Genomic DNA, 24712 nt, shown 5'->3' with positions numbered 1-24712 from the left:
GGTCGCACTCAGAGGCTTGCTGTGTGAAAGGGGCACCAGAACAAAAGTTTGAGAACCCCTGATTTAAGTATTTCAAGCTGGCCAAGGATAACAGCCCCAAAGGAAAGGCAGAGGGAGGGATTCCAGCTTTTAGTTTGCAGCTTAAAAAAAAACAACCAACAAAAAAACCTCCCTGGGCTGGTGCGGGTTTTGGAGTCTCCTTGGGCTAGGCAAGAAAAGGAAAAACAATCCCTCCCGCTCCCCCTTAGTATTCGAGGCAGGCATGCGCTAGTTTCCCCCTTGTCCCCGGGCTCCTCTCCCGCCCCTTTCTCCTGCCTCTTCCCCACCCCCTGCTCGCCTCTCTCAGTCCTTCCACCCCCGTTGGCGATTGCAGAGCGCGGGGCAGCGCAGCGCAGCGCAGCCCGGACCCCCCCGCGCGCACTGTTGGCCGGGGAGCAGCCAAGCGCTATCCCCGGGCCGGGGCGCGCCCGCCACGTATAGCAGGGAACCCGGGGGCTCTCAAGCCCGTATTATCCGCACGTGAAGGGCTCTGCGCACCGCAGCCCACTCAAGAGCAAGACTTTGCTTTTCTGCCCTTGGTCCCTAGGGGCTGGCCACGGCTTTCCCGTGCCACAGCGCCGAGCGAGCCCCCCCCCACCTACCTGCTGTCCCTACCGCTTCCCTGCGGCTGTCCAGCAACAGCGCTGCAGCGCGCCAGGGGTTAATAGCGCTGCGGGGAGGAAGCGCATGCTAGCGCGGAGCAATAGCTGTCGGTAGTGGTGTACACACGGGGCAGGGGGAGCAGACCGCACTCCGCAGTCACTCCCCTGCAGGAGCCGGGACCGGTTCTTTCGCCCCAGCGCCCGTCCGAACCAAGATGCTGGATCAGATCGCGCTGCTCGCCGCTGTGACCGTTCTGGGAGTCTTGGAGCAAGGTAGGGTGCCCGGCCGCGTTCCCATTAGTCTAGTCAGTGCAGCGCTGGGGGTGTGGATGGGGTTACCGCTGTGCGGGATGAAAGACTGCTTTTGTCCTGGGCCGTAAATGATGCAAATAGTTTGGGGGGTGCTCGGGATGAAAATGGTTATCGCCACCGCTGGCATTTGAGTTGCAAAGAACTCAAATGACTTGCAGCCCTCAAACCCCGTCATGTGCTACAGAAATGAAAATGAAGTGTTATCTGGAAACTAACAATTGACTCACCGGCGTTATCGATGAAATATTCTGCACGGTTGATTTATTTTGTAAGTTGCCGTAATTTTGCACAAATAAAAGAGCGGTGGCAAAGTATCCAAATTAAAGTCAGTGGGATACCACTCAGTGCTTTGAGGAAACTTTTATGGTATTTTAAGGTACGCATGCACATTCAGAGGTGGAAAATCTCTGTGGCAGAGATGTACATTGTCGTTTAACATATAGACCTATTCCTAGTGCTTCACCGGCAATGCCAACATGTTATACCCTGCGTTCTCTGTAGTAGGTATTCTGTTTCTATACAGCTTATCTAAATCTATTAAATGGATTAATAGTGGATGATAAATAAGAAGAGCCAATAATGCAGTGTAACAAAAAAGCCAATCTGACTTTCTAGGCTGTATCATCACAAGCATCAGAGCAAGAGGCATTAATTAGTCTCACTCTCTAGGACAGTGGTTCTGAACCTTTCCAGACTACTGTGCCCCTTTCAGGAGTCTGATTTGTCTTGAGTACCCCCACAAGTTACATCTGACTTAAAAATTACTTGCTTACAAAATCAGACTTGGGGTATGTCTACACTACGAAATTAGGTCGAATTTATAGAAGCCGGTTTTATAGAAATCGTTTTTATACAGTCGATTGTGTGTGTCCCCACATAAAAAGCTCTACGTGCATTAAGTCAGCGGACCGCATCCACAGTACCGAGGCTAGCGTCGACTTCCAGAGCGTTGCACTGTGGGTAGCTATCCCACAGTTCCTGCAGTCTCCGCCGCCCATTGGAATTCTGGGTTGAGATCCCAATGCCTGATGATGCAAAAACAGTGTTGCGGGGGGTTCTGGGTACATGTCGTCAGGCCCCTCCCCCTCTGTCAGAGCAATGGCAGACAATCGATTTGCGCCTTTTTACCTGGGTTACCTGTGCAGATGATGTACCACAGCAAGCATAGAGCCCGCTCAACTCACTATCACAATATGTCATCTGGGTGCCGGCAGGCGTGGTACTGCATTGCTACGCCGAAGCAGCTAATTGCCTTTTGGCAGTAGACGGTGCAGTATGACTGGTAGCCGTCATCGGCGATCTGGGTGCTGGCAGACGTGGGGCTCCATTGCTATACAGCAGCAGCTCCTTGCCTTTTGGCAGTGGATGGTGCATTACGACTGGTATCCATCATCATCGTACTCCGCAGTGAGTTCGGTCAGAGGCACCTGGGCAGACATTTTTTGTCTCCTGGAGACTCAGTCCTGCCGGCAGTCCTATTGAACCGTCTTGACGATGATGGCTAGCAGTTGTAATGCAGCATCTTCTGCCAAGCACCCAGAAGATGCCGATGGCATCAGTCATTCTGCACCGTCTGCTGCCAGCCTAAGATGTAAAAGATAGATGGACCAGATTTGTTCTGTATTCATTTGCTTCCCCCTCCCTCCATGAAATCACCGGCCTGCTAAACCCAGGGTTTTGAGTTCAATCTTTGGGGGGGCCATTCTGTGAGACAGTTGTTTGTGTGTCTCCCTGATGCACAGCCACCTTTGTTGATTTTAATTCCCTGCAAGCCATGTCGTCACTCGCCCCTCTCTCCCTCCGTCAGACAATAGTTTCGCGCCTTTTTTCAGCCCAGACGCCATAGCACTGGGATCATGGAGCCCACTCAGATCACGGCGGCAATTATGAGCACTATGAACACCATGCGCATTGTCCTGGAGTATATGCAGAGCCAAAACATGCCAAAGCAAAACCAGGCGAGGAGGCGATTGCAGCGCGGCGACGAGAGTGATGAAGAAATTGACATGGACATAGACCTCTCACTAAGTACGGGCCCCAGCAATGTGCAAATCATGGTGTTACTGGGGCAGGTTCATGCCGTGGAACACTGATTCTGGGCCCGGGAAACAAGCACATACTGGTGGGACCACATCGTGTTGCAGGTGTGGGACGATTCCCAGTGGCTGCGAAACTTTCGCATGCATAAGGACACTTTCATGGAACTTTGTGACTTGCTTTCCCCTGCCCTGAAGTGCCAGAATACCAGGATGAGAGCAGCCCTCACAGCTGAGAAGCGAGTGGCGATAGCCCTGTGGAAGCTTGCAACGCCAGACAGCTGCCGGTCAGTGGGGAATCAATTTGGAGTGGGCAAATCTACTGTGGGGGCTGCTGTGATCCAAGTAGCCAACGCAATCAAAGACCTGCTGATATCAAGGGTAGTGACTCTGGGGAACGTGCAGGTCATAGTGGATGGCTTTGCTGCATTGGGATTCCCAAACTGTGGTGGGGTGATAGACGGAACCCATATCCCTATCTTGTCACCAGAGCACCAAGCCACCGAGTACATAAACCTCAAGGGGTACTTTTCAATGCTGCTGCAAGCCCTGGTGGATCACAAGGGATGTTTCACTAACATCAATGTGGGATGGCCGGGAAAGGTACATGATGCTCGTGTCTTCAGGAACTCTGGTCTGTTTCAAAAGCTGGAGGAAGGGACTTTCTTCCCAGACCAGAAAATAACCGTTGGGGATGTTGAAATGCCTATAGTTACCTTGGGGACCCAGCCTACCCCTTAATGCCATGGCTCATGAAGCCATACACAGGCAGCCTGGACAGTAGTCAGGACCTGTTCAACTATAGGCTGAGCAAGTGCAGAATGGTGGTAGAATGTGCATTTGGACGTTTAAAAGCGCGCTGGCGCAGTTTACTGACTCGGATAGACCTCAGCGAAACCAATATTCCAATTGTTATTGCTGCTTGCTGTGCGCTTCACAGTATCTGTGAGAGTAAGGGGGAGACATTTATGGCGGGGTGGGAGGTTGAGGCAAATTGCCTGGCCGCTGATTACGCGCAGCCAGACACCAGGGCAGTTAGAAGAGTACAGCAGGGCATGGTGTGCATCAGAGAAGCTTTGAAAACCAGTTTTGTGACTGGCCAGGCTACGGTGTGAAACTTCTGTTTGTTTCTCCTTGATGAACCCTCCCCCCCCACCCCCCGGTTCACTCTACTTCCCTGAAGCTAACCACCCTTCCCTGCCCACTTCGAGCACTGCTTGCAGAGGCAATAAAGTCATTGTTACTTCACATTCATGCATTCTTTATTAATTCATCACACAACTAGGGGGATAATTGCCAAGGTAGCCCAGGAGGGGTGGGGGAGGAGGGAAGCGCCAGGTGGGATAGGGGAGGAGGGAAGGACAAGGACACACTGCAGTTTAAAACTTTAAAACTTTAACTCTTATTGAAGGCCAGCCTTCTGATGCTTGGGCAATCATCTGGGATGGAGTGGCTGGGTGGCCGGAGGGGCCCCCCCACCCGTGTTCTTGGGTGTCTGGGTGAGGAGGCTATGGAACTTGGGGAGGAGGGCTGTTGGTTACACAGGGGCTGTAGCGGCGGTCTCTGCTACTGCTGCCTTTCCTGCAGCTCAACCATACGCTGGAGCATATCAGTTTGATGCTCCAGCAGCTGGAGCATCGACTCTTGCCTTCTGTCAGCAAGCTGACACCACCTATCCTCTTCAGCTCGCAATTCAGCCCGCCACCTCTCCTCTCGTTCATATTGTGCTTTTTTGCACTCTGACATTGACTGCCTCCACGCATTCTGCTGTGCTCTGTCAGCGTGGGAGGACATCCGGAGCTCCGAGAACGTATCATCCCGAGTGCGCCTTTTTCTCCTTCTAATCTTCACTAGCCTCTGCGAAGGAGAAACATTTGCAGCTGGTGGAGGAGAAGGGCGAGGTGGTTAAAAAAGACACATTTTAGAGAACAATGGGTACACTCTTTCACGTTAAATTTTGCTGTTCACATTACACAGCACATGTGCTTTCGTTACAAGGTCACATTTTTCCTCTTATATTGAGGGCCTGCCGGTTTGGTGTGAGAGATCACTCATGCAGTGCCAGGCAACAGAATTCGGCTTGCAGGCAGCCAGGGTAAGCCACAGTCTTTTGACTTTTTTAACCTTCATAACATGTGGGAATGGTTTCAAACAGCAGCGCCCTTATTTCCCATACCAAGCACCCATTGGGTTGGCCATTTAAAATGGGTTTGCAATGTAAAAGGAGGGGCTGCGGTTTCCAGGTTAACATGCAGCACAAACCCAACTACCCCCACACACACACCACACGCACCCAATTCTCTGGGATGAGCACTTCACCCTCCCCCTCACCGCATGGCTAACAGCGGGGAACATTTCTGTTCAGCCGAGCAGCAATGGGCACCTCTGAATGTCCCCTTAATAAAATCACCCCATTTCAACCAGGTGACTGTGAATGATATCACTCTCCTGAGGATAACAAAGAGAGATAAGGAATGGATGTTGTCTGCATGCCAGCAAACACAGGGACCATACACTGCCATGCTTTGTTATGCAATGATTCCAGACTACATGCTACTAGCCTGGCGTGGTAAAGTGTCCTACCATGGCGGACGGGATAAGGCAGCCCTCCCCAGAAACCTTTTGCAAAGGCTTTGGGAGTACATGAAGGAGAGCTTTCTGGAGATGTCCCTGGAGGATTTCTGCTCCATCCCCATACACGTTAATAGACTTTTCCAGTAGCTGTACTGGCCGCGATTGCCAGGGCAAATTAATCATTAATCATTAAACATGCTTGCTTTTAAACCATGTGTAATATTTACAAAGGTACACTCACCAGAGGTCCCTTGTGTGCCCTCAGGGTCTGGGAGCACGCCTTGGGTGAGTTTGGGGGTTACTGGTTCCAGGTCCAGGGTGATAAACATACCCTGGCTGTTGGGGAAACCAGTTTCTCCGCTTCCTTGCTGTGAGCTATCTTCATTGTCTTCATCATCATCTTCCTCGTACCCTGAACCCGCTTCCCTGTTGCGTGATTCTCCATTGATGGAGTCAAAGCACAGGGTTGGGGTAGTGGTGGCTGCACCCCTTAGCATGGCATGCAGCTCCGCGTAGAAGCGGCATGTCTGCGGCTCTGCCCCGGACCTTCTGTTTGCCTCTCTGGCTTTGTGGTAGACTTGCCTTAGTTCCTTAATTTTCACACGGCACTGCTGTGCGTCCCTGTTATGGCCTCTGTCCTTCATGGCCTTTGAGACTTTTTCTAATATTTTGCCATTTCGTTTACTGCTAGTTTCGGAGGAGGAGTAAAGAAACCAGTTTAAAGGGCCCTTTAAGTCAAAAAAAAAGAGCTACGTCGTGTGGAGGTGTCCAGGCTTAATTCGATTTAACGCTGCTAAATTCGACCTAAACTCGTAGTGTAGACCAGGCCTTAGAAATACAAAAGTGTTGCAGCAACCTAGTACTGAAAAATTGCTGACTTTCTCATTTTGTCTGTATGAAATTTTAATTTGTACTGACGACTTTGCTAGTGCTTGTTATGTAGCCTGTTGTAAAACTAGAGAAATATCTAGATGAGTTGAGGTACCCCCTGGAAGACCTCTGCGTAACCCCAGGGGTACACGTACCCTGGTTGAGAACCACTGCTCTAGGACTCTGAGCCCATGCCTAGATTCCTGCATTAAATTTTAGATATTGATAAACTGGAAGAATTCAGAAAAAAGCAAGAAAACTGATCAAGGGGTGGAGAGAGTGAATTTTTGAGGTAAGAGATTTTTAAGAAGTACCACTTGATTAAGCAGTAATGACTACAGAGGAGGGAGGAGAAGTATGACAGACTACAACTGTCAACCCTTATTTAAGAGACTAGGTGGGTGAGGAAGTATCTTTTATTGGACCAACTTCTATTGGTGAGAGAAGCTTTTGATCCACACAGAGCTCTTCAGCTCTGGGAAAGGTACTCTCAGTGTCACAGCTTAATACACAGTGGAACAGATATATGCTAAACCAGTGGTCCCCAACCTTTTTCGTCTGGTGGGCACCAGACAGCGAGCCATAGAGGACCGTGGCGGCGGACGAGCATCTGCCGAAATGCTGCCAACAAGCGGCGTCATCCAGAGGCATCGCCACCTAAATGGTGGCATTTCGGTGGATGCTCGTCCGCCGACCGGTACATGGGCGCACTTAGACGCCCTGGCAGGCGCCATGGCGTCCTTGGGCACCGCGTTGGAGACCCCTGTGCTAAACAATCTGTTCCACCTTGCATTTAGCTGTGACATTGGGAGTATCTTTCCCAGACCTGAAAAAGAGCTCTGTGTGGCTTGAAAGCTTGTCTCTCTCACCCAAAGAAGTTGGTCCAATAACAGATATTATTACCTTACGCACCTTGTCTCTCTAATATTTTGGGACCAACACCTTTACAACAACACTACATACAACCAGTATTTGAACAGTATATACCAGAGGTAGAAAATTTATTTAGTCCAGTCCAAGGAGTCCAAGGAGTACTGGAATTAGAGTTAAGAGAAGAGATCCTCGGGTTGAACATCACGGAGGAGACTGTTGCAGCTGTATAGAGAAGGTTGAGTTGAATGGGTTTTGGGGGTGGAGGGCGGTTGTTTTTTTTACTTGAAGTAAGGATTCAATCTCTTTACACTATATTTTTCATACATAGCAATCTCACTACAATTACAGTTCTCATCTTAGAGTTTAGAATTAATTTGCTGAGAATTTACAAGGAAATCTGTTAATTAGTTTAGGAGTTATAATTCATTTTAAAATGTGTCCTTTAAGGAATCTGGCACCTTGTCAGACCATTTTTTGTCCCTAACAGTCCTAATAATGGAATGATACAGACTCTTCAAACTTTTCTTTCAGTTAAAGCTAACCGAAATTATGGCCATAGGCTACACTTTTTGGAATTAATAGTCATTTTTCATATTCATTAAGTGAAAGTTTCTTCAAGTAGAGGCTGAAGAATGTTCTCTATACAGAGACTTGCACAAAGAACTGCCCTCTTTCAAAATGGCTTCCACATTTACCATTGTTCCCACTGGGAGTGAGGCTACAGAGTGCCCTCAATTAGCCATTTTGAGAAAGGGATAGACACCATCTTCCCAGAGGGGCATTGTGTCGTCTCAATCCCATTGAAAACAATGGGAAATGGTGGCTGTTTTGAAAGAGGGCACTTGTTCATGAGTTCCTCTGAAAGAGATTTTATGCATCAGCTTCTGATATGACAAACTTGTTATGAAAAATTATGACAAATACTAATTTCCCATGGGGAGGTGGAATTAATGTAGGTTGGCCATTCACAGATCCCCACAACACCGGACAATTTGATACTTCTAGGAATGACATGGGTCTGCATGATCCTGCCCATGCTGGCATGTGCACATGCAAGGTTACCTGGCAAGCCATTTTGAAGCGCACGCTGCCCCGCCCAGGTGACCTCATCTGCGCAGTCACAGGGGCAGGGTAGTGCACTCTTCAACATGGTGTCCCCTGTCAGCTACCAGACAAAACCATGACTGGTTTTGCCTCAGTGCCGGGTGGGTGGCAAACCTTAGAAAACAGGATCGTTCAGTTTAAAACCAGATGAATGGCCTGCCTTAATGTAACATGTCCTCAGAAATCATTTTAATCTAATTTGGGCCCCAAACACTGTAATGATTTTAGCCATATTGTGACTATAGGAGAGAGAGAGTGAAGGTCATTCTGGGTGCTTGTTTGTTTCCATATTTCAGCATGTCAGGATTTCTTTTAAGTTTAAGCTTAACTCCAAATTTCTTGGGTATTTAAGGCTTGATTGGGGGAACAATTGAAATATCCCTGTACTGTATTTTACCCAGAATTCAGCTTTCATTCCATTTTAACATAGGCTTGATCTGGGATTAAATAAATGTTTCCTGACCATAAGAATTATTAGATGGTGGAAGCACCATTGCTCTCCAACACTTAAAATTAGACTGAACAAGGAATTTGAAAGTATAGTGTAACAAGGTAATCCTCCATTGGAAGTGAGATGAGCTAGCTTTTTCAGGTCTAATTGCTCTATTACTCTGAGTATACTCTGCAGTTGAGTAGAGGAATTCTACCTCCCTCAAAACATTCAGTTCATCTGAATTTGCAATTGAAGGGTACGTCTACACTACCCACTGGATCGGCGGGTAGCGATCGATCTATCGGGGATTGATTTATTGCGTGTAGTGTAGACATGATAAATCGATCCCCGATCACTCTCCCGTTGACTGCTGAACTCCAGCTTGGAGAGAGGCGGAAGCAAAGTTGACAGGGGAGCCGCAGCCATCGATCCCGCGCCACGAGGACGCGAGTAAGTGATTCTAAGTCGATCTAAGATATATTGACTTCAGCTACGCTATTCTCATAGATTAGATTGATTCCCCCCCACACAGTTCCCCAGTGTAGACCAGGCCGAAGACTCAGGTTTTGTACTGTCTCACCTGATTTATGTCATTCTAAAGGTGTTGGTCATCTCTGTGTAGTTAAGGTCTCGAAAACAGTTTCAGTACAAAGAGTAATTTGCTGCTGTTTCTAAATTGTAGGAGGAATGTCCTTTGGGGAGAAGAATCAGATGTTGCTAAATTTGGGGAGAATGGGCTTGTGACGGGTTGGATCACAGAAACCCCCTTGGGAGCTGCCACCCGATGTGCCAAGACTACTTCTATTCCTGTTCTCCCTGTCAGCTCAGGACTCCGGCACCCTGTCTTGCCAGGCCAGACACTCCCGTCTGCTCCAACACAGACCCAGGGTCTGAATCACATGTCCCAGAGCTGCAAGTTTACCTGAAAACAGCTCACAGAAGTGTGCTTGTCTTTAGCACTCAGATGCTCAACTCCCAATGGGGTCTAAACCCAAATAAATCCGTTTTACCCTGTATAAAGCTTATGCAGAGTAAACTCATAAATTGTTCGCCCTCTATAACACTGATAGAGAGATATGCACAGCTGTTTGCTCCCCCAGGTATTAATACATACTCTGAGTTAATTACTAAGTAGAAAGTGATTTTATTAAATACAGGTTTCAGAGTAGCAGCCGTGTTAGTCTGTATCCGCAAAAAGAACAGGAGTACTTGTGGCACCTTAGAGACTAACAAATTTATTAGAGCATAAGCTTTCGTGGACTACAGCCCACTTCTTCGGATGCATCCACAAGTACTCCTGTTCTTTTTATTAAATACAGACAGTAGGATTTAAGTGATTCCAAGTAGTAACAGACAGAACAAAGTAAGTCACCAAGCAAAATAAAATAAAATGCGCAAATCTATGCCTAATCAAACTGAATACAGATAATCTCACCCTAAGAGATGCTTCAATAAGTTTTTTCTCAGACTGGACATCTTCCAGGCTTGGGCACAATTCTTTCCCCTGGTACAGCTCTTGTTCCAGCTCAGGTGGTAGCTATGGGATTCTTCATGATGGCTCCTCTCTCCCCTTTGTTCTGTTCCACCCCTTTATATATCTTTTGCATAAGGCGGGAACCCTTTGTCCCTCTGGGTTTCCACCCCCCCCTTACTGGAAAAGCACCAGGTTAAAGATGGATTCCAGTTCAGGTGACATGATCACATGTCACTGCAAGACTTCATTGCCCACTTGCCAGCACACACATATACAGGAAGACTCACAGGTAAACACAGCCATCTGCGGATAATGGTCCTTGTTAATGGGAGTCATCAAGATTCCAAACCATCATTAATGGCCCACACTTTACATAATTACAATAGGCCCTCAGAGTTATATTTTATATTTCTAGTTTTAGATACAAGAGTGGTACATTTCTACAAATCAGATGATCACACTCAGTAGATTATAAGCTTTGTAATGATACCTTACAAGAGACCTTTTGCATAAAGCATATCCCAGTTACATTATGTTCACTTATTATCATGTTTTTATAAAACCATATAGACTGCACAACGTCACAGGGCTGATGTTGGAAGTGTGCGTGCAATATAAAAATAAATACATAAAACATTTTTTTCCCCTGACTGGAAAACTTGTAACACTTGTTTTATGTCCAATGTCTACAATAATGAGCCTGAGAAACTTCAAACTTGGGATGTTTTTGTCGGATTTTGGTGCATTTCAGAGAGCTGTCTCCAAATGTGGAATGCAGTGCAGTTGTAGCGTGTTGGTCGCAGGAAACATGGAAGTTTTATGTTTGAAATAGGACCAGAGGAGAATAGAAAGTGTAGGATAAGTTTAACATGAAAAAAATTAAAGTTAGCTTAAGTTTGGTTAAGGAAATATGTCTGTGTTGTAAAGAAAGGCCCTGACTAGCAAGTAGAAGGAAGGCCTTGGAAATAATGACATAAAACCAAAAGGAATAAAGTAGGGATGATGTCTGGGTTAAAGAATAACTAATGAGAAAAGGGGAAGTTTCTAAAAAGAAGGGCTCTAAAAGAGGTTTTTAAAAAGAAGGGGTGACTGCAGATAGTTTAAATCAAACAAAGAGAATCTGTTTTAAAATGAGTCCTTCCCCGACCGACATGGCAGTGTTAAAGCCGGTGTGAACCCAGGTGCAATGGGCACGCTGTTGAACAACAAGAAGGAGGGAAGAAAGGCCTTGGGAAGAAAGGAGATTGTAAAGATTACCTGGATTAAGACTGGAAATAAGGGTGAACAGGCCTTAACTTATTCTTTTTTTGAGTGCTGAAGTCAGTAATTGGCAGTGACATCCCTTGTTTAAGGGTATTAAAAAGTAAATGCTTAAAGGGTTCATTGCGAATACCTGCCTGATCATTCTGAAGCCAACCAAAATGGGTCTAAGTACCCCTGGGTTTAGCCCATTTGTAAGTAGTTTGATCACATGCTTATAAATCTTTTGTTACTGTTTGGACGTAGTAAATTGCTTATTATTTAGGTTTTTTAGGTATATTTAGAGCAACTGCCCCTAGAATGCCCCTACATCCTAGCTTCCACTTTGACAACTTTGTCTCAAGTAAGGACACACATGTATTATTGGATCAAGGAATTTTTCCAGGGGGTTTTAGAAGTATTCAGCTGTAGGCATCTTGCATTTACAGATGGCATATAGAGAGTGAGTCACTGAGCATTAGTTTTATACCTACAGGTCTTTGCTAACAAATATTGTACTATGTCACAGCCTTGATCATGCAAAGTAGCATAATTTTATGCCTAGGAAGTTTGTCTATGGGTTTGTCTACACTTACAATGCTACTGCTGCTGTGCTTCAATTCTTCCACTGACCTAGCGCTGTCTACACATGGACTTAGGTCAGCATAACTACACCGCTCAGGGGGGTGGATTTTTCACAGCCTTGAGCAATGTAGTTATGCCGCTCTAATTTTCTCGTGTAGACCAGGCCTAGGTACAGTAGCTTTGTGCTAGGTCTCTGATTATTGTCGAACATGCTCCCTTTTTTAATAGCAGAAAATGTTTGCCTTCATCGTGCTGTTTTGTTACTTAATTCGATGGTCTCTTTCTGGAACTAACAAAGGCATGTTCTTTGCATGAATTATACAATTAAAAGTAAAAGTAATTTATTTGGGGACTTAAGGAGGAGAAACAGTGATGAAACTGTTGTGGACAGATAGATTTCTCCCAGCATTTCTGAGGACGATGCGACGAGGCTGAATTAGGGTTGTGTGACGGGTTGGATCACAGAAACCCCACAGAAACTGCCAACTGATGTGCCAAGATTACTTCTGCCCCTGCTTTCCCTGCCAGCTTGAGACTTCAGCACCCTGTCTTGATGAGCCAGACATGCCAGTCTGCTCCAACATAGACCCAGGGTCTGAACCGCGTGCCCCAAAGATGCAGACTTAACTGAAAGCAACTTAAGAAGTGTACCTGTCTTTAACACTCAGATGCCCAACTTCCAATGGGGTCCAAACCCCAAATAAATCCGTTTTACCCTGTATAAGCTTTATACTCATAAATTGTTCACCTTCTATAACACTGATAGAGAGATATGCACAGCTGTTTGCCCCCCCCAGGTATTAATACATACTCTGGGTTAATTAATAAGTAAAAAGTGATTTTATTAAATACAGAAGTAGGATTTAAGTGGTTCTAAGTAGTAACAGACAGAACAAAGTGAATTACCAAGTAAAATAAAATAAAACCTGCAAGTCTAAGCCTAATGCTGTAATAAAACTGAAATACAGGTAAAAATCTCACCTTCAGAGATGTTTCAACAAGTTTATTTCACAGACTGGACGCCTTCCTAGTCTGGGCACAATCCTTTCCCCTGGTACAGCCCTTATTCCAGCTCAGGTGGTAGCTAGAGGATTCCTCATGACTGCAGCCCCCTTTGTTCTGTTCCACCCACTTGTATATCTTTCGCATAAGGTGGGAATCCTTTGTCCCTCTGGGTTCCCACCCCTCCTTCTCAATGGAAAAGCACCAGGTTAAAGATGGATTCCAGTTCAGGTGACTTGATCAGATGTCACTGTAAGACTTCATTACCCACTTGCCGGCACACAGGAAGACCTGCAAGTAAAACAGAGCCGTCTACAGTCAATTGTCCTGGTTAATGGGAGCCATCAAGGTTCCAAACCACTATTAATGGCCCACACTTTGCATAATTACAATAGGCCCTCAGAGTTATATTTCATATTTCTAGTTTCAGATACAAGAGTGATACATTTATACAAATAGGATGACCACACTCAGTAGATTACAAGAGCCCTTTTGCATGATGCATACTTTAGTTACATTATATTCACACTCATCAGCATACTTTCATAAAATCATATAGAGTGCAACGTCGCAGGTTGCTTGGCTGATAGTAAATTATTAATCCACTTAATCTCAGTTTAACAAAGATGGAAGCTTAGTGTTCAGTACATGCACACAAATGTCCTATACCAAAGTGTTGAAAGCACACGGGGCTTCTGTTTTCTTTTTCTTTCAGGAAAATCTTTCCCCTTTTGCCCCCTTGCATCAGTGTAATATTGTGTTTGTCCAGAGATGCAGAGAAGGCTCTACTGACAAAAATGTAAAGTCTGACCAGATTCAACTGGCTTCCCTCTGGGAGTTGCCTCTGAGGAAAAAGCTTGAATGTGGGTATTGCAAAGATCAGGGTGGGTTTTGTAATGTATCATTCTAAGATCCACCTGTAGTGTGTAACCCTTCATTCTTACACTGTGCATATATTTCAGATCCCTACAGCATGGGGCAGGTTCTCAAGCAGCCCTGATGGCTCTCTGATGGTGATGGTTAATTATACAAATACTTGTTGAGCACGTGAGGTTTCCTATGGGAACTTACTGCTCAATTATTCCGAGGTGCAAGTAAACTTGTAACAAGTTTAAACTTGGTTTATTGACTAAGCATAAAAAAATGAAACGAATGCCATGTATTATTGACTGTTTATAGGACTGAAATAAGACTATGTGGTGACACCTGATGTTCTCAGTGTTATGCCAAAATCCAGCACTGTGATCACTAGTCTATGCATCAGGAGGTAGCCATGTTAGTCTGTATCCACAAAAACAATAAGGAATCCGGTGGCACCTTAAAGACTAACAGATTCAAGTCTAGCTAGTCTATGCAGTGATTTTAAATCAGCCTGCACTTTTTTGAGAGGTGCCTTGGGGACGACAAAATGATGAAAAAAACCCGCATTTATTCGGGGGCTGTGTTTTACTGACGCACAGAGGAGTTGACAGGAATTAATATTTGATTAGATCTTGCTTCTGAAGCTCTCCCCACATATCCTGTAGATAGTGCTGAACTGTGAGGTTCATATCAGACTTATCTGCTCTCTGGCTGTTTTCTTGGGGGTTTACTGAACTCTGTAGCTGAATGGTATACCGGGGAAGTTTATCATCTCACAATCTAAGTGATGCTGTAGCTCTTATTCACTGTGTTCTAGCTCTTTTATAAGGTCCCCCCCAATACTATATTTACATCTGAATTCTGATTAATAGGAAGAAATGTGCTGAACAGCTCAACAATTGGATAAGGAAAGTGTGTGTTTAAAATAGTAATTAAGTAATATTTATTGAAGTTGCATTACAACATCAGATTATTTAAATCTCTAATATAATTCTTCTTTCCTCCAAGTGTGTCTATACCAGCCTCCTCTACTATATGGGACATAAGTGCTGCTCGGCTGTAATGTCTTTCTCCTCCTTAACACTGATTTCTGTTCCTTATGCCCATCTGTACCGATCTCTCAGTATTTTCCTTTATCTGAACCATTGTCCTGGTTGTCACTCGTCTGTGTTAGGTTGTAAGGGCTCTGGATCGGGGCTGTATCTTTGTATGGACTGTGAAGCACGCTGTCGCTTTCCAAAGCCATATACAGTAAATGCGGAATAGTAAATGTCTCCCTCTAGTGGCTGTAGCCTAGAGGTGCTAAAAACCCAATATGGCTACACAAGAGTGAATGTTTTGCAGGTTACCTCTACGATAATAGATATTGTTATTGACATATTGATCCCATCAGAATATGACATTGGCGAGAGAGAGCGAGATGAGACCATGCTTATTTGAATTGTCCTATAAAAACAGGGAATTACATCACCCAGGTTCCCAATTAGGTTTCAGTGTGTCTATTGTGTAAACAAGCTTGGGGCAAGAAGGCCAGTAGTGTGTGTGTGGGGGGGAGGGATTCTTAACCTCTCTTCCATGTGTGTGCACTACAGGCAATTGCATTTAGTGACTTGAAAGCCCACAAGGTTGTGCTTTTCCAGCCCAACAATTTTTTTTTCATCTGCTGCGTGTTTTGCACCTGACTGTGCCTCTTTAGGCACGGAATTTCTGTAGAACAACTGAATCTGACCCTGGTGAAAGTGGCCCAGCTGTATGCAAAGTGCTGCTGAGTGTAGCAACCGGGTACAGGCGTCAAAGGAGCAGCCAGCGCCCATTCTTAGAAGGCACAGAGTTGAATTTGACAAAGTTCAGTTTAAAAAGCCTCAAGCTGCTATTGCGAAAGCTGTAAAACTCATCCGCCCAGGGAGGGGTGTTGCTGGTCTTTACACTGACAGCTGATAGAGCAGGGGTAGGCAACCTATGACACGCGTGCCGAAGGCGGCACGCGAGCTGATTTTCAGTGGTGCTCACACTGCCCGGGTCCTGGCCACTGGTCTGGGGCGGGGGGCTCTGCATTTTAAATTAAACTTCTTAAACATTTTGAAACCTTATTTACTTTACATACAACAATAGTTTAGTTATATATTATAGACGTATAGAGAGAGACCTTCTAAAAACATTGAAATGTATGACTGGCACCCGAAACCTTCAATTAAAGTGACTAAACGAAGACTCGGCACACCACTTCTGAAAGGTTGCCGACCCCTGTGATAGTGTTTGGCTCTCGCTCTGGCAGCATCAGTGTTCCTAGTCCTTGTGCCTGGATCCTGACACTTTCAGACACATTCTTATGCGTCAGCTGTCCGTTCCACAGGCTCCAGGTACTGCCTCACTGATTGTGTTTAACAAAAAGAGGAGGTGGGTTTTGAACAGGTCCCTTTGACTCCTGTTCTTTGCTTTCGCCCTAAACATCTCCTTTTTCTTAGGGCTTGAGAGGCAGAGAGCCATTGCCCGTGCCACCAACCCTCACAATGTTATCACTGGGGTGGCACTATGTGGTGCTGCCAGAAAACACAGGCAGCTCTGGAATTTGGCCAGCGCCGCCTACAGTTCCTCTTTCAGCAGTCAGGCACCACTTTACAAGCGGAGCTGTATGGGGGTGTTCCTGCCCCTGCCCCCACCCCTTCCTTTCCCAAAGCTCAGCTGTTGCACTGTAGCCTCACCGGAAGCAGTTTTAATGGAGGTAAGTTCCCAGGGCAGCCCTGTCCCTTGGAGATGGGCCAGTTTTCGGGGAAGCGAGTGGTGAGAAGCAGGAGCACAGAGGACCTGGGGCCAGAGGACGTGTGGGCTAGTGGAAGAGCACTGGACTGGAACTCAATAGACCTGAGTTATACTCCCGGCTCTGTCACTGGACTGTGTGTGACCTTGGGCAAGTGACTCTGGCTCTGCCTCAGTTTCCCCATCTGTAAAATGGGGCTACAACAATACTTCACGCTATAAAGCGCGTTGAGAGTTGTTGTTTAAAAGGGTTATATGAGAGCTAGGATATTAGTTATTATGATCATTTATATGCATTTAAGGTTGAATTTTCAGCCTGTAATCACCCCACACAAGCTGAGCATCGTTAGGGGCGTTAACCAGAAGACTGGCCAAAACTACGATTAATATTTTGGCCCCAAAATAATGAGAGCTCTTGTAATGTTATGATTTTTAGGTTTCTGACTCATGATTTTTGAGCTGGGCGGGGGGGTTGTCTGTCTGGCATTGTTCTAGGGCAGTGTGCAACTGGAGCTGTGTCTAACTTTAACTTGTTATGAAACAGTCTAAATTGTCTGTGCCATACAATCTGTTCAATACAATGCACATACATTGTATTGACCAGTGTGTGTGGGGGAGTATTTATTTAGTCCACCCATTAACAGTGTCTGATTTTCATAGACTTTGTAATGAAAATCTAGACGCATGGTGGCTATTTTTAGAACGCCCTTAGTTCCAAACCAGGTAATGCATGGAGTAGTGTAATGAGTGTAACATGCACTATACAGCTGTCAATGTTACCTTCTTTGCTTTCTTCTTCCAGCCTATTTTGCGCTGCAGGTGATCTATGCCAGACGGAAGTACAAAGTCTCCCCCCCGGATACAGCCGGCCCACCAGAATTTGAGAGAGTCTTCAGAGCTCAGTAAGAGATTTTTCCTTAACACGCTGTGTTTACACCTCAACCGAGGCTAGAGCCAGGCTCTATGTCCAACCTCCACAGATCCTTGCTGATGTCTAGCAAAGTTATGAATTTAAGCTCCCAGGCTCGTCTTTTGAAGGGGTCATGCAGGTTTCCTTTGAGGTGTAACAGAAACATTTATTTTGAGCTGTTACATGCCAGCTCATTAAGTTAATTCTGTCCAGTCTGTGTTCCCGTTTGCTCTGTTGAGTGAAGGGGTGCAAGGTAAGGGACAGCTTATCTGTAAGAACCCTGAGGCCCTGCCTTTTTTAAAATCTCTGCACTTTGAGGGGGTCAGTGTGGGTGCACCCACCCTGACCGCTGAATCAGTGCTAGTCCTGAGGAAAGACACGAGGCCTTGGATCGTGCTCAGGTCCGTCACACTGCTAACGAACATGGGACTCCGTTGTTTCTCCAGTCAAAAGGGGAGAGGAAGAATTTGCTCATTTTAGCTACGTTCTGCCTCTTATTTCAACAAGGCATTAAAAGAAATGGGCTGCAATGTTTGATGACAATTGGAAGGCTAGTTTCAATACAACAGTAAATTTTGAATAGATAATATGCTGTATTTCCTCACCCAGCGAACAGTAAATGTTTGGACTGTCCCAAATGCTCACTTGAGTTCGTTTAAGACACACGGAAATGCCACCACGTGTGAAATGCAACAGCCAATTCCAGCCCACAAACCTCTTTGTTTAATTCTGTGCATGGCAGAAGATATAAGGCTGAGAATCTCTATTGCATCTTTTGTGGGGGAGGTGATGTGATCACGGGGAAGGTCATTTCTGTGGAAATTGAGTCTGATGGATGAGATGCTTTGATGTTTTTAAAAACACAGATTTATTACTTCATAGTGGAAAACTGGCTGCCTCTCTCTAGCTAAGGGTTTACAGGCACATGCTTTATAAAAGTTGCAGCACTCCTGTTTCTGACTCAAATTTGGCATATCCCCTAGGGCCAGAGGAGACTATTTTGGCCAAATTTTAGATGAGTTGTCCATGGAATTGTAACACTTTTCACATTTGGAAGAGGCTCCATGTACTTCTTTGCAGAAGATTTAATGCCTTTTGACATTTAAAAAAAAAATGGAGCTGGAGGTTTTCTTCCCCATTGCTGATTGACGAATGCCAGGACGCTCCTTTGGGGATGCTGGGGACTTTTAAGGTTGAGCAAAAGTTTGACTCAGCACAGTAGCGTGACACAGAGCAGTTCTTAAACACCTACAACTTTATGCTTTAGGTGATTGTGTAATTTCCTGTTACTAACTTAAAGGGGGAATACCTTACACATGTTTAATTCCAGCTCTGATGCAGAAAGCCTGTGGTTTGGGGCAAATTACATGACCTCTGCGTACGTCTCTGAAGAGGAGATTATGCCACTTCCACTCAGGACTGGTGGGAGATGCTAATTTTGGCAAAGTGTTCAGAAGATTGTAAGCACTGCAAATATTGGTTTCCCTAGCCTGTGCTGCATATTTGCCCTACAATGCCGAAAGGGGGCCCATTGCCCACAATGCCACAAACTCATCCTGCCCACTTGTGACAAAATACATCTTTGAAACTGAATTGCTAAATACACTGCCCTGGGAGGAGGTTTATATGGGATTTTGCTTTTTGTAGTGATGCAAGTTTTAACTTTCTCTTCTCTGGTTCTCCTTAGGGCGAACTGCTCCGAATACTTTCCAATCTTTGTGTCTGTCCTATGGGTGGCTGGAATCTTCTTCCAACAAGGTAAAATAATTTAAAAAATCCCACCAAAATTGAGACACTTGATTGGGTTTATAACATTGGTGCACTTACATCAAACTGTTGCTAGCTAATTGCTGGAAGCAAGCAGCCTCCTGGAGCTCAAGGATGAGCTGTTTCAACATGGGGAAAGAGGAGAAATAGGCCAGACTTAAATGAACCTCAGTTGGTTTGGGCAGCTACATTTTAACACTGAAAAGCCAACCTGTTGATAATATATGGAGGTATTTGTGCCTTTCCCAAGGGAGACATTTACATAATTGCATTGTGGCTAGTTAGTGCTTCAAGCCTTTAGAGATGAACTAGTCCAGTCTGCCTCCTACTCCTCAACCTGCTAACTTTGCTTATATTTGGCCCCGACGTGCAGTAGTTCCTAAATGTCTCAGGCACTAAACTACTATTCATTTATTTCTCCTAAAGAGGGAGGGGTGTGGAAATATGGCTTGTAGCCTGGGGAAAAAGCCATGATTACCCCTCCCTGCAGGGGTGTCAGAAGCTTCCTTGGCCCCCCCCTCCAAGCCCCAGGCCCTGAGCCACCCCTTCCCCTGAGGCCCTGCTCCCACACCACCTCTTCCCACAGGCCCTGCCCCCTTTCACTTGTCCTTGTGGCCAGTAAATAGGGGGAGGGCAATGGGCCCCTGCCTCCCAGGCAACACTGGATGCAGTGGTCAGGTGTGTCACTGTCAATTTGTAATTTTGATTTTGCTGAATTGTTCTCTTCCAATTACTTGTCGGACGTTGTATCCCTGCCTTCAGACTCTGTCAGTGAAACAGTTGGGGCACTGCCCCATGGTAACAATTTTGGTTCTTGGCTTCACATCTAGGTGTGGCTGCAGTTTGTGGGCTACTCTACTTGTACGCTCGGTACCAGTACTTCCAGGGATATACGCTGTCTGCTCATGGAAGGTGAGTAAGTAGCCAGGCCTGAAATCGTGTGAGTGAAAGTGCCCAACAAGTAGCCTGCCTTATACACATTAAAATCAGTGGGAGTCAGGTGCCAAAATACCTGTGAGGAGGATCTGAGCTTGTATCCTTACCCGCTTTGCTGTTAGAAACCCACTGCTGCTATTAATTTCTCCCTGCCTCCTATGGCAACAGCACCATGAATGGAGATATATCCTATCTCCTAGAACTGGAAGGGACCTTGAAAGGTCATTGAGTCCAGCCCCCTGCCTTCACTAGCAGGACCAAGTACTGATTTTGCCCCAGATCCCTAAGTGGCCCCCTCAAGGATTGAACTCTCAATGCTGCATTGAGCAGGCCAATGTTCAAACCACTGAGCTATCCCTCCCCCTAATGTGTTACCAGTTCATCACGTGGGTCTAAACCAAAGTGCAGGAGTCTTCTGCACTGGAGTGTAACAATGGGCAGTGCAGTTCCTCTAAATGAAGCGTACATCTTTCCTCAGGAATGCTCGCAGTCCATAAAACTCCATCTGCACGAGAGGCTGACTCCATGGTGCTTAACAATAACTGTAGCCAGCTGGCTTTATTGCTTTAAACACGCTGCTGCTGAAGGTTACTAGTTTGAGAAGAAAGTTAGAACAAAGTAATTGGATTCTGTACTGGCTGAAGGTTTTTAAGCGTGCTAAAGCCAACACAAAGTTTTCTATTAAATAATGGCCTGGCCCAGCCTCTCAATGGCTTACTGAGGTTGTGTGTCCCACCTTGTCAAGCTGGCTGTTCTGGCATGCGGCATCTTCAGTGTCACAACCACATATGCAAAAGTGGTGGTCTTACTATTTGTCAGTGGCGAAGACGCCTTGCTCGGCTGCACAGAACTGAAAATAAATACAGTAGCTTCAAAAAAACCTGGATTTTTGAGGGCAGAAGATGGCTGTTTGCAAAGCCTGTTATAGACCCTGCTTGTTTTATATATATAAAAAAAAATCATTCCCGTCAGAGGAGGTCATTGTTCTCTTTTAATTAATGTGTTAAGGCTGCAGTAGCAATAGCCCAGGGTTGACTATCCTCAAGTTAACTTTGTTTTCTCCTCACACAGATTGGGGCCCATGTACTTCAGTGCCAAAGTTCTGTGGATTTTGATTGGTTTGTCCGTGGCTGGGCTTTTGGTTCACTTCCTGTCTCTGAATTCTTTTGTGGGGAGAATGGAAATTCCAAGCAAACTGCAACTGCTCTTCCGGTGGTAAACAGCCCCTGTGACTGCTGAGTTGCGTGTTTAGCTCAGCATCTCCTACAACTCCTCCAGGCTGATAAGAATTTAACCTTCACTTTCTCCACACTAAAGCAGTTCAAAATAGAGCTAAAAAGCACTAGCTTGCTGTGGTTGAAGAGATCTAAAATACTCCCAAACTTATCTTCAGCCACTTGTCCCCTGCATCAATTCTCTTCCTTGAATGATGGGGAAGAGGGAGAAAGTGGTTCTCTCCCTCTCCCCACCCCAAGTTATACACAGCAAGTTCCACGTATCAGGAAACAGTTTTAATCGCAAGTGGAGAATAGAGCAACGCTACATTAATTTCCCTCATTCGGCTTTTAAAACGCCTTCTCTTCCCCCACTAAAAGTTGTGCATATGTATGTAGAAAAGCACAGGCTTGCTAGAGAAGCTAAAGACAGATATTATTAGCACATGCTTTTCTTCCTTCCCATCCCATGCACTCAGCTGAAACGAAGGATTTTGCCACTAGAATCAGCTTCTGTAGGATGTTGCTTAAGCTAATAAAGAGTATGTTGTAATTCTCAACTGTTTCTTCTACACAGCAGGTAGCAGTACTTCAAATAGAGTATTAGTAAACATCGTGGGAGGCAAGATCTAGACCACCTGTTTCTAGGACATTTGTTCATATAATACTTTAAACGCTTTTAGGCTCATGTTTTCTAATGGCTTGTGGCATTGGGCACCTAAAATGAGATTGCTAGGAGCACCCTGAACTTCAACAAAGCAGAGCCTAGCAATCAAATTGGGCACTCAAAGCACACCAATAACTGAAAAAGATGAGCCCTAATTTCCATGGCCAAACCCAGAGCTGTCACAGTCTTTAGCCTAGAGCAGTGGTCTCCAGCGTTTTTATGCACAAGATCACTTTTTGAATTTAAGGGCAATCCAGGATCTAGCCCGCTCCTTCCCCAAAGCCCTGCCCCGCTCCCTCCATCCCCTCAGTCGCCCCCCACCCTCACTCACCTTCTCTGGGCTGGGGCTGTGGGGTTCGCAGTGTGGGAGGGGGCTCTGAGCTAAGCCTGCGGCAGGGGGGGTTGGGATGCAGGAGGGGCTGAGGGGTGCAAGCTCTGGGAGGGAGTTTGGGTGTAGGAAGGGGCTCTGGGCTGGGGCACGTTGGGGTGCAGGGAGGTATGGGCTCTGGGAGGGAGTTTGGGTGCAGGACGGGGTATGAGGTGCTAGCTCTGGGAGGGGGCTCAGGGCTGGGGGTGCAGGAGGGAGTATTGGGGGCTGGCTCTGGGAGGCTGCAGGTTGGGTGGGGAAGAGAAATGCTGGTCCATACTACACCTGGTCTTAATGCTACAGAGCCATTCAGAACCTGGCCATTGAAGGGGGCGGCACTTACCTCAGGCAGCCGTGACCCCACGCCGCTCCTGGAAGGGACCAACATGGCTCCACAGGCTACCCCTCTCTGCAGGCACCCTGCACAGTTCCCTGTTCCCAGCCAATGGGAGCTGTAGGAGCAGTGCTTGCAGGCAGGAGCAGTGCGCGGAGACCCCTGCTCCCCAGGGCCGGTGCTACCAGTTAGGCAAACTAGGCGGTTGTCTAGGGCGCCAAGATTTGGGGGCGCCAAAAAGCAGTGCCCCCAATTTTTTTTTACAGCATTCCTACACCCCCTTCCCGAGCGTATGGTCGCCGCTCCACTTCTCCGGCCTCCCAGGCTTGCAGCGCCAATCAGCTATTTAGCGCCGCAAGCCTAGGAGGGGAGGAGAATTAGAATGGGGGCGGTGTACTCGGGGAGGGGGCGGAGCAGAGGTGAGCCGGGGTGGGGAGCTGCCACAAGGCTCCCCGGCAGGGGGCACCTCAGGGCAGAGGGCGGGGAGCTGCCGCAGGGCTGAGGGGTGGAGCGCAAGGTGGAAGTTTCGCCTAGGGCGCGAAACTTCCTTGCACTGGCCCTGCTGCTCCCCCTCCCCAGGGGCCACACTTGGCAGCTTCCGAAGATCACAACTGACAGAGGCTCCAGGACTGACCAGTCAGTCACAATCGCCGGGTTGGTGAGCACTGGCCTAGAGAGTCTATCTTGCTAATATTGGACAGCCCTGGACTGAGGTAGATCTGATGTTTGCAAGAACCTAAACTTTGTCTGACAGAATTGTGGAATCCTTCTGCACAACCTCTGGAGTGAGAAAGCTGCTAAATTAGCAGTACTCCCCCAGCTCAGGAAAGAGCCTGTGACAGTTCTACTCTCCTTTTGGGTCCTCTGAAGATAGATTGAATTATGCTAGTGAGTTGGATTAAGTGAGTATCAGTCAATACTGCTCAGAACTTACACCTGCAGGCCTGGCCTTGTCAAACGTGTCATCCACCGAATGTTGCTGACCTTTGCTGAACTACAAGCTGCCTCAAAAATTGAACATTTTTACTCTGTTGTAGTCACTTGTTGCTGCACTTACCTGTGCAATGGGAAACATACACAGGTTTTCTGCTATAAGAGTCAATGCATCTGATGTCATAGGACAGTCCAGGGGTGCACTGCATACACAGTTGGTGAGTGGAGACAGAAAATAGCCAGAAAAAGGTGAAGAGAGACTTTCCCAAACTTACAGCTTTAGATATACTGGTTTGAAGGGGAGGAACATACAATACTTTAGCAATTTTCTTCTTTTAGAACCACACTTGAAAAGCAAAGGCCATTCAAAGAAAGGCTCTCTCCTAACCCAACAGAAACGTGCATTGGTTTTAATAAAGGAATTGAGGAGGGAGGAATTAAGCCCCTCTACTTGGATACAGAGCCACTGAGGATGTTTTCAGCATCAGGTGGCCCTTGTCAATAGTAGACTAGTAAGGGGAGGGGGGGGAAGCACATTTTATAAGTAATATATTACAATGAGTGAGAGTTTAGCAATGGTTCCTTTTACTAGTATATGCAGAGCTGCAGTTCAGTCTGTTCAGTTATGCAACTACAGCACCCTGCCTGTAGAAGCAGGGCCCCTGGAACTGGCACGAGCAGCAATGCCTTGGCTAATTTATAACCCTATTCAACAGTTACATTGCTTAGCCATGGAAAGGGAAAGCAATTTTACAATCTGCAGGTTAAATACGAAGAGCCTCTTGCTAGAAAGTTAAAACCCGAGTGACGACAAGGGCAAGGA

The 24712-nt window shown here is 46.3% G+C and overlaps 1 protein-coding gene across 1 annotated transcript; it reads left to right on the top strand.

The window, feature by feature from the left end:
• The first annotated feature begins 311 nt into the window (after positions 1–311).
• Positions 312–22141, top strand: LOC128842042 (leukotriene C4 synthase-like). Its single transcript, XM_054037688.1, has 5 exons — positions 312–914; positions 17564–17663; positions 19359–19429; positions 20269–20350; positions 21446–22141. Exons 1-5 carry the CDS (start codon positions 857–859, stop codon positions 21591–21593), a joined length of 459 nt encoding a protein of 152 aa, XP_053893663.1. The 5' UTR covers positions 312–856; the 3' UTR covers positions 21594–22141.
• Positions 22142–24712: the final 2571 nt, after the last annotated feature.

The sequence above is a fragment of the Malaclemys terrapin genome, chromosome 8 (assembly GCF_027887155.1).
Source record: "Malaclemys terrapin pileata isolate rMalTer1 chromosome 8, rMalTer1.hap1, whole genome shotgun sequence".
NCBI lineage: Eukaryota > Metazoa > Chordata > Testudines > Emydidae > Malaclemys > Malaclemys terrapin.
This window is presented reverse-complemented; position numbering and strand designations above follow the sequence as displayed.

Coding starts and splice junctions, on each gene's coding strand:
- LOC128842042 (XM_054037688.1), top strand. CDS start 857: ATGCTGGATCAGATCGCGCTGCTCGCCGCTGTGACCGTTCTGGGAGTC. Junction 17,664..19,358: donor GAGAGAGTCTTCAGAGCTCA/GTAAGAGATTTT, acceptor GGTTCTCCTTAG/GGCGAACTGCTCCGAATACT. Junction 20,351..21,445: donor ACGCTGTCTGCTCATGGAAG/GTGAGTAAGTAG, acceptor CTCCTCACACAG/ATTGGGGCCCATGTACTTCA.